An 8,904-nucleotide genomic window follows, 5' to 3' on the forward strand; every position below is an offset into this window, starting at 1 on the left:
TTGAAATTCCTTGTAGACTATAAATTAAATACTGGAAGCAGACTGTAGACTATAAATTAAATATTGGAAGCAGACTGATCACATCCTGAATTTGAACATTGTTTTTATCAATTTACTATTTGTTTCAATATATTTTATGGGTTGACAGATTTCACTAGCTTATTAAAAATAAAGTTTGAATCAACATGTGAAGGGATGTTGAAGCTTCATCCACGAAAGCAAAAAAAGGAATAGAAAAAAGAGGTCCCTTTATCCGGAACAAAGAAACTGTTATTTTAAGTCTTCGAGATGCCACAACTTTCTGGTTTTGTTTGTCCTGTGCAAAAAAACAAAAAAAAAAAACAAAATCCAACAGCCCCAAAAGAAAAACAAATTCACTGTTCTTGAACCACGTTAACTTTTCTTTCTCATATCCTTCATCTTTTCTAACATCTATCCTTCTTTGTGATGAGCTTACTGCAAGTAATAGGTGAAGAAAGACAAAAGGGAGGCACCGACCAAAGACCCAACAAGGGGCAAGGTGGCGGTGGACCCGCTGGATGGGCCGGGGGCTGGAGCCGGGACCTCAGAGAAAGCCATTGCCGCGCTCATGGAGGCGGCGGCGGCGATGACAACAGCGCAGGAGATCTTCTTGATACCCATGATGATGATATGACTATTTCTTTTTGTTGGAAATGGGGAAACAAATAGACGTTTCCGATCGAGACCCGCCTTGGAGAATAAAGAAACAATCTTAATTGGATTTCTTTAATCTCTTGCGTTTGCAGGCCTGAGGAATAATGAAGGTGATGGGAGGAATATATATATGCTTCTTTGAGCCAAAAATAGTATGTGACTATTGAGCAAGACTTTTACGTGTATGGCTTTGCGTGGGGTGAGGATTGCCTATTTTGTGGGATGCATGCATGTTAATACATGGTCCATATGATTTTATGAATAATTCTGTGGTAGAAACTTTTTTTGTTTTTGTTTTTGTCAAAAACATGAGTTTTTCTAATCTGTAAGAATGATTGGGTACAACTGAATCAAATTTTTCATTTTGATTAATTGTCGGACGGCTGTAGGTTTTGCACGACTCGAGGGATGAAGGTATACAAGTAATGTTTGGTACTACATTTTTACGACGCTCATTAAAACGTAATAACAATAATAATAAATAAATAAATAAAAACGTCGGCTCTTATTTTATGGGCCGGGGCATGTTGCCGGTTCAAGACATGTTGGTGTAAAAGACAAGTACCAGTAAATTTTTTTTATAATTATTATTAGCGCGTATTTTTTACACAATTGCTTGCTAATAATTTTTTTTGTCAACAGTGGAGTAAGATCCAGGAGGACAGTAAATTGAATGCCGAGAATTTGAATTTTTTTTTTTATTAATTAAGAGAGAGAGGAAAATAATAAATAAATAAAAGAGAAGGTGAGGTGAATAGGTGGTGAGTCACTGAGTCTACATTAAAAATGGGTTTATTGATGTTTGATTAGCCGACAAATAAATAAATTAGCATCACCATCATCAGCACCTTCCCAATTCCAATTGTTGGGAAATTAAACTGCCTGGCTAATCCCAGATAACCGCGGGCTCATGAAATAGGGACAAAGTAGTGGGCCAGGAAGGAAAGACCTTCGTAGCCTTTTTTAGGTCTCAAGAAGCCCAACCCACAAAGAAGAAGAGGAAGGTACCGAGGCTACCAAACTCAGCCCGACACTAAGGATCGCCCGAGCATCCCCTTGTCCACGTCCAAGCCTTATGGCAAACTAGCCCCTGATTTGCGGTAATTGACTCCCGTCTTCTTTAAGAACTTCCAATGTTTAAAAAATGACACTTTAACTCTCTAAAGTATCTGATATTTATATTTGATCCTTATGAAGTATTTTGAATTGATACTTTATTCCCCAAAACTTAGTTATTTCGGACGGTAAAGTATCAATTCAAAATATTTCAGAGGATAAAGTGTATTTCATGAGAATCAAGTATCAATGTCAAATACTTTAAAAGAATAAAGTGTCATTTTTTAAACATTTAAGTTTAAAGTGTAGGTGGATAGTTATTTTCTCCATCCAATATAGACATGGAAAGATACAACCACGACCCCCAATCCAACTCAAGCTCTAAGACTGAATGGAGGTAGAAGATGGAGTCCCAATGGGACACCACTAATCAACCTATAAATAGGCAAAGCACCCAATATAATACTGGACTGAAATATTGAGAGCATACGCATTCTTTTTTCACAAGAACTAACTGAGCGTCCTTATTTGTTCTTTCAAATTTGATCTCAAAAGGTGTGTTTCAGTGTTTGCACCATACCGAAAACTGTACTAACACCAAACTTGAACATGATACTGAGGTTGTCTCGTTCGGCTTTGTTTGGTAAAAAAGTTGGGGTTCTCTTATTACTATTCATCACAATTTTTCAAAAAAATTAACATCAAAACAAATTAATTTTTTTCACTTTTTATATCACATCAACATTAAAATATTTTAACTTTTTTTACATTTTATATTAAATTATTTATTTTTTTATTATTATTCAAATAAAAAGATCACTACAAAACAAAACATTTCACTTTTCCATACAATTTTTTCTTTTTTTTTTTAATACAAAACATTTTTACTTTTTTTTTTCACCAATCTATAACAAGTATAATATTTAGGACAACTCATTTATCAAACACCATCAAAAGATCATCCAACCCTCGATGAATGTGATGAATGTGTGGCTTCGATTTCATTTCCTAATCAATTTTACAGTGTCTGTATACTCTCTCAAACATCACTACTTCACTATTTACCAAGTCACTTCAAAAAAAAAAAATGTTACAAAGATCGTAAAAAATTAAAAAATTAAAAATTCAGGTCTCAATCGAATTGTACCAAGTCAATAATTTATGTGCTTCTTTATAGCTTTTAAAATATAAAAAGAGAAATTCACATCCTTTTAAATTTAAAAAGGAAAAAAAGAAATCCACGTGCTACCATCTCTCAGCTCTCTGCTACCTTCTGTTCTTGCTCCAAGTGAACAGCCTTTTACAAGGGATTAGGGGAACTTCAAAGTTACAAATCTTAATACGAATCAAAAAGACGCGGCTTATATCTCAATCTAAAACTCTTTGCTTCTCTACTATGATTCTCTTCTATTCTTTCTAAGTGCTCGTGGGTTTTTTTCTTTTGGGGTAAGTTCAACATAGAAAACTTTTGCAGGTATTCTAATTCTTTGCTTCAAGACCCTTCTTCGCTCTTCTAGAATCCTCCCAAGTATAGCTTTTCTCCGCAGTAATTTGCTGTTGCACGTGTTTCCCTTTCTGGGTTTTCCACACAGATTACAAATCACTCGCCATTTCAGAATTCAACAGGTTTGGTTCCCTTTATCCGCCCGATTTCAACATGTACACCTTCTATCTATGTTTACTTGTTATTGTTTATTCATACTTATTGCAATTTGAAGCATTTGATAGTGGACAATGTAAACATTGAATTCCAATTTTTTTTTTGGTTCTAACTTGCTCATTGACACAAAAATAGCCTCTTTATTTTATATTTTTCCTGGGTATTGTGGTTGTTAAGGGATAATGCTTAACTAGTATCAATTTGAGTTTGTACTCTCAAATTGAACAATGATTCACAATTTTTTTTGACTGGTAATTTACTTGTTCTTATGGGGTTTGGCGGTGTCTTTTGCGCTAGAGCTCATTAGCAATTGAATGATAGTTTTCAATGGCATTGAGATCAATACTTTGCAGCTTTTTCCGAAGGAAGTATTAGATTTAAGGGCTCTCTTCACAGCCAGACTGAGTAAACAAGGATTTCTTTCTGAATTAGTTTTGCCATAGCAACTTCTTGATATGGTGGTTCAAATAATTCTTGTTATTCATGATCATGGCTAAAATTAATGATACTAGGGTCGTAGGGTTTCCTTTTAGGGTTAGTTTGTGAAATTGCCTCAAGGATTTGGCTGGTAATGTTGTGAATCCTATAAATTAGTAAATTACTATGCTTGTCATCAAAACCTGGGCAGGCTTGTAGTCTTTAAAGAGTGGACTTGTGGGGTTTTCCAAGTTTTTCGACTTCTATTTGCTATTAATGTTGCAGGTAAGCAATGAATTTTTCAGTTGAAATAATTTAAGTGGTAGTTGAGGAGCATAACAGCAGGAGCTTTTGAGGTATTGGAGATTTCATTGACTAGTTCAAGTTGGTGTCTTGACTTTTTTGAGTTTCACGAATGTGCTTCACTTAATTTTGTTTCATCCTTCTCTTTGCCAGATTTCATTGACAGAACCTCAGTAGTTAGCTGTTTCTCTTTCCTTTTTGTTTCATTTGGTAGGTTCATCTTGTGTATAACCTAGAGCTTTTCTTTTTTCTGCTTCCAATAATGAAACTTTTTATTTATTTAATCAATTTTAGGGCAGTTTATAATCAAATGGAAAATAATTACTTGGCAAGCATGCTCAACCGTTTCAAGTAATTGAAGTCTTCTCATTTGTTAGTTTTGGACCTGATTGGACGCATAAGTATCAGGCAATTTTCGATTCTCTTGTTTGGCTTAGGTAGATTCAAAGCTAATTGGTAATGGTGTTAAAATTTGTGGTCAGAAGGTTGTCAGTTTAAGAACCTGAAGAAATATATTTCTTGTCACATAGTTTAGTCAATTTTAGGGTAGTTTATAATCAAAATGGAAAAATAAGTGCCCAGGTGTTCCAAATAATAAGCATAGGGATGTGTAAACTGGAATCTTCTCATATGTTAGTTTGGACCTGATAGGATGCTTAAGTATGATACAAGTCTAGATTCTCGTGGGATAAATAGGGAAAAAGACCATCATGTTTGGTTTGGGTAGTTTTGAAGCTAATTGCTAATGATGTTAAAATTTATGGTCCAAGATTACGGACCTGTGTATGAAGCTGGAAAAAGAGGGCATTAATCTATTTTTTTGTGTATGCACGTTAATGTTTCACTTAATGCATCTTATGTTCCATGTTTGAATGTTTTTTTTGAGATAAATCTATATGATACATAATTGAGTGGTGGGAGGATCTCAACTAAAATGAAATGCCTTAAAGGTTAGTATTAATACAATATGATGTTATAGGCTACTTCTAGGCTTGTTGCCTGGTTCTTAGTTTGGGGGATTTTAGTCTTGTTGTATAGGGTCAACAAACCTCAATCAAACCATGAATTTAAGGCATCAAGTTGTGGATGAACCAATCTGAACTACAAATTAAATTACTCTCTGGCTTGAATGTTCAGGTTTCCGTGAAACCTAGTAACCATGACTTTAGGGCATCAATTTGAGTATCAACATGAACCAAACCCCCAAACAAATCCATTCATAAGAAGCCTTAAATCTAAAATTCTGGCCTAATCATAGTATGCAAAGATAAACGAATAATTGGTTGGTGCTATGGAATGCAATCTGCTAGGAATGCTGGCCAATAATGCATTCCACTTGTGCCTCAGGTGGTGCCAATATGATTGTATGTTCTCCCATCAGTACGTCTGCTAAAAATGTTGTCTACCTGAGTGCCCGTGTTCCATCAGAGATGGGCAGCAATATCTGTGCTGCAGTCTCCCGCAGACCATCAGGTTCATGTTCTTTCTATTTGTACCCTGGGCATTCAAAAACAAGCTGTGGTAGCTCGTCTGTCTCCAGGACAGTATCTTCTCCTTCCTTTACTAGCCAAACATTTCAGGGGAGCTGTTTTCGATCTTGCTTCTCTAGTCAGAGGGGAAACTTGCAAGTTAAATGTGTTGGTAGTGCTAAAGGACCTCAGAGGAAACACCTTGATATTTCATTGGCATGCCAAAATTTAAATATGAGGCTTTTGGTCCCAAAACAAGGAATGCTCCCTAGAATCAAGTGTAACGTGGGGCCGGTATCTTGGCCACAAGGTTGTGCTTCGGCTGGTTTAATTTTTGGGTTGCTGGTCTGTTATTCAAGTTCTGAACCAGCACATGCTGAAGCAGCTCGGCCCGCTCGGGTAAAGGGGGATAAGGAAGATGATTGTCATTTGTCACATGTTAAATTCTCACATGGGAAGAAAGTCTACACTAACTACTCTGTTATCGGTGAGCATCAATTTTTCGTGTAGCTTATATATGTTTCATTGTTTTGTCAATATTATAGATGGTTTCTGGTGCATCAAACTCTGCATTTGAAACTGCTTGTGTATATTGTTTTACTTCAATTGGATGTGTCAGTGTAGATAACTGCTCAATTCTCTCCAGGGATACCTGGAGATGGGAGATGTCTGTTCCGTTCTGTTGCTCATGGGGCTTGTGTACAATCTGGGAAGCCAGCTCCAAGTGAGAGCCTTCAGAGAGAATTAGCAGATGACCTACGGGCTAGGGTATGTTTTTATGCTCCTTCACTATGATGACAATAGGTTTGAATTTTTCTTTCCTTTATTTTTACTATTTTAAGCCTAAAAAGCATAGTTTGCTTCAAAGCCGCTGCGGTGACTGCATTGATTTCATTAAGTCACTGCACATCTACTCATTACTGGGTAGATGTGCTTTTTGTTTGTTTTCTTTTTGTAAGAAAATCTGAATGCTGCAAAAGTAATAATGGGCTTCTAATACATAACTGACCACTTGGGTACCAACCTTCACCAAATGCGGCCGCTTAGTTTTCTCAATGCTCAATGCAGGCTTATGTTGTTTGCGATATTATTAGTTTAATGGAACCCTTACGTGTGCTGGTCTTTTTACTTCAGGTTGCTGATGAGTTTATCAAAAGGAGGACAGAGACAGAATGGTAGCTTTTCGAGTTGTATACTTCTCTCATTCTGAGAACTTTGTATGCCAATTGTGTTAGTCTGTTATGCTCAGTGAAGATATTTGTTTTGTATTTTACCAAAACTCTTATTAATAATTAATTAAAACAGAAAAGAAGTTTCACCTAACTAATTTATATGCCACGTTGCCATGAATGAAATCTCATAGTGTTTTTGAGCATGATGTGTTAACGTTTAGCAACTTTAGTTAACTTGATATGTGGAGGGTATACCTTGTAATTCTTGCTGATGTGGCTTATATTTGATGGCTTCACGATGTCAACAGGTTTGTCGAAGGAGATTTTGACACATATGTTTCACAAATACGGAAGCCCCATGTATGGGGAGGTGAGCCTGAACTATTCATGGCTTCGCATGTTCTCAAGTAACTCTCTCTCTCTCTCTCTCTTTCTCTTTGTGTGTGTGTGTGTGGGGTGATGGTATTGTTATATGTTCTCTTTCCCTTTGTGTGTTTGTGTGTGTGGGGTAATGGTATTGTTATTGGGTTGTGGGGGATTTAGTTATATGTTCTAAGAGTGCTCAACTCCCAGAGGTATCAATAGACAGATGAGTGTGCTCTAATAGGAATAATGCTATTTAGTAGATTATTTTTGTAGTGATGATAGTGCTATTGGGTTGTGGGGGATTGCGTTATTTGCCCTAGGGGTGCTTAACTCCTAGAGGTATAAATATACAGACTAGTGTACTATAAAAGTAATGTTATTTAACGAATGACATACAATTTGATGATGTAGTAGTGAAAATATTATCAAGAGTCTTTTAACCGATAGAGGTTAACTTCAGGATGCCAATTACAGTCTACATGTACGATAAAGATGCCGGTGGCTTGATATCCATTGCCGAGTATGGCCAAGAGTACGGCAACGAAAATCCAATTAGGGTTCTCTACCATGGTTCTGGTCACTATGATGCACTGCAGATTCCTGGAAAGAAGGGTGGTGGTAGATCAAGATTTTAGTTTTTTATACTTGACTGACAGAAGAGTGGATGTTTTCTTCTTTCTTTTTACTCTACATATTGTAGTCATTGAGTTTCCAAAACAAAGCCGAGAATAAATATTTTTTTTTCCTGGGCAACAGGAATTAATCCTTGGCTCTTCTAAATTCTAATAACAGTTACCTTTCCTGTGCAATCTACTTTGTACGCTGACATGGCAATATGTGATTGGTTTAGAGATTTGTAGAAAAACAGATTGCATCATTATAAGAATATTTAGCAGGAAAATATAAATCGAGTGCAGTAAGTAAACTGTTCGTATGGCATGAAATATAAAATAACTTATAAAGAAAAAAGCAGTGGGAGTGTGGTCCTCGCAGCTCAGGTTACTGGGTCCCACACTCCCACTATACCATCTCACATGACAATCAATTTCTACCCATGCTAGTGCAGCTTGTGAATCTTGTGATTGATAGGTGGTGGGGTTGGAAGCAAATATTTATTTGCTGGAGGGAGAGACCTTGGCAGCTTTAGGAGGTGGTTTATGTAATTTGAGTAGTTGACGAGGTAAGGAACAATTAAGGGCATCCTCGTCTGAAAGGATAGGTCTGACTTGTAATTAGCCTTTTGTTTTTTTTATTGGACTCATTTTGAAATGACTTGTAACCTTTGCCAGTGGTCGGAGCAACTTTAAGGCGGGCCCCAAGCCGTCCTTAAAGTATAATCGGCCTGGTGGAAATTGGGGTATCTTTTTTGGCCTTCCTCTGTTGTCATATAGTAGTGGCACTCGACTACTCACTGCTCAGGTGGTCGTCGTGGGTCTTCGAGATTCGCATTTCACCATTATCTCCATTCTTCTTCTTCTTTTTATACTGTTTAATTTCAGCCTCAAATCCTCGCCGTCCAGAGGGCGGAAAAGATACTTGAATTGCTGCAATGGTACCCCCCCCCAACCCAAAACTGTTATTAATTGGTATAATAATTATAATAATCTATAATTCAATGATTTGAAGTGAAATTAGAGTAATCATCGCAATTAAATTTTACCCATCTACTATTATCTATGTTGCCACTGAGTTATCATAAGTTTTATCCCAGAGTGCATGTAGATTCACACTCCTAATTCAAATCGATATGCCGGGAACTCGCCGGGGCTGGGAAAGTAGACGGTAA

General features: G+C 36.7%; 1 protein-coding gene across 4 annotated transcripts; it reads left to right on the forward strand.

The window, feature by feature from the left end:
* Positions 1-2,964: 2,964 nt before the first annotated feature.
* On the forward strand, positions 2,965-7,927 carry LOC132192305 (OVARIAN TUMOR DOMAIN-containing deubiquitinating enzyme 4-like). Of its 4 annotated transcripts, XM_059607596.1 has the most exons (8): positions 2,965-3,357; positions 4,094-4,164; positions 4,265-4,321; positions 5,459-6,067; positions 6,227-6,348; positions 6,715-6,755; positions 7,061-7,159; positions 7,579-7,927. In XM_059607596.1, the coding sequence occupies exons 4-8, from the start codon at positions 5,470-5,472 to the stop codon at positions 7,751-7,753; spliced, it is 1,035 nt and encodes a 344-aa protein (XP_059463579.1). In that variant the 5' UTR covers positions 2,965-3,357; positions 4,094-4,164; positions 4,265-4,321; positions 5,459-5,469; the 3' UTR covers positions 7,754-7,927. The 4 variants fall into 4 exon arrangements, with proteins under 4 accessions (XP_059463579.1, XP_059463578.1, XP_059463580.1 ...); XM_059607595.1 differs by lacking the exons at positions 4,094-4,164; positions 4,265-4,321; XM_059607597.1 differs by lacking the exons at positions 2,965-3,357; positions 4,094-4,164; positions 4,265-4,321 and having other exon boundaries at positions 4,329-6,067; positions 7,593-7,700.
* Positions 7,928-8,904: the final 977 nt, after the last annotated feature.

Source organism: Corylus avellana, chromosome ca9, assembly GCF_901000735.1.
Source record: "Corylus avellana chromosome ca9, CavTom2PMs-1.0".
NCBI classification, from domain to species: domain Eukaryota; kingdom Viridiplantae; phylum Streptophyta; class Magnoliopsida; order Fagales; family Betulaceae; genus Corylus; species Corylus avellana.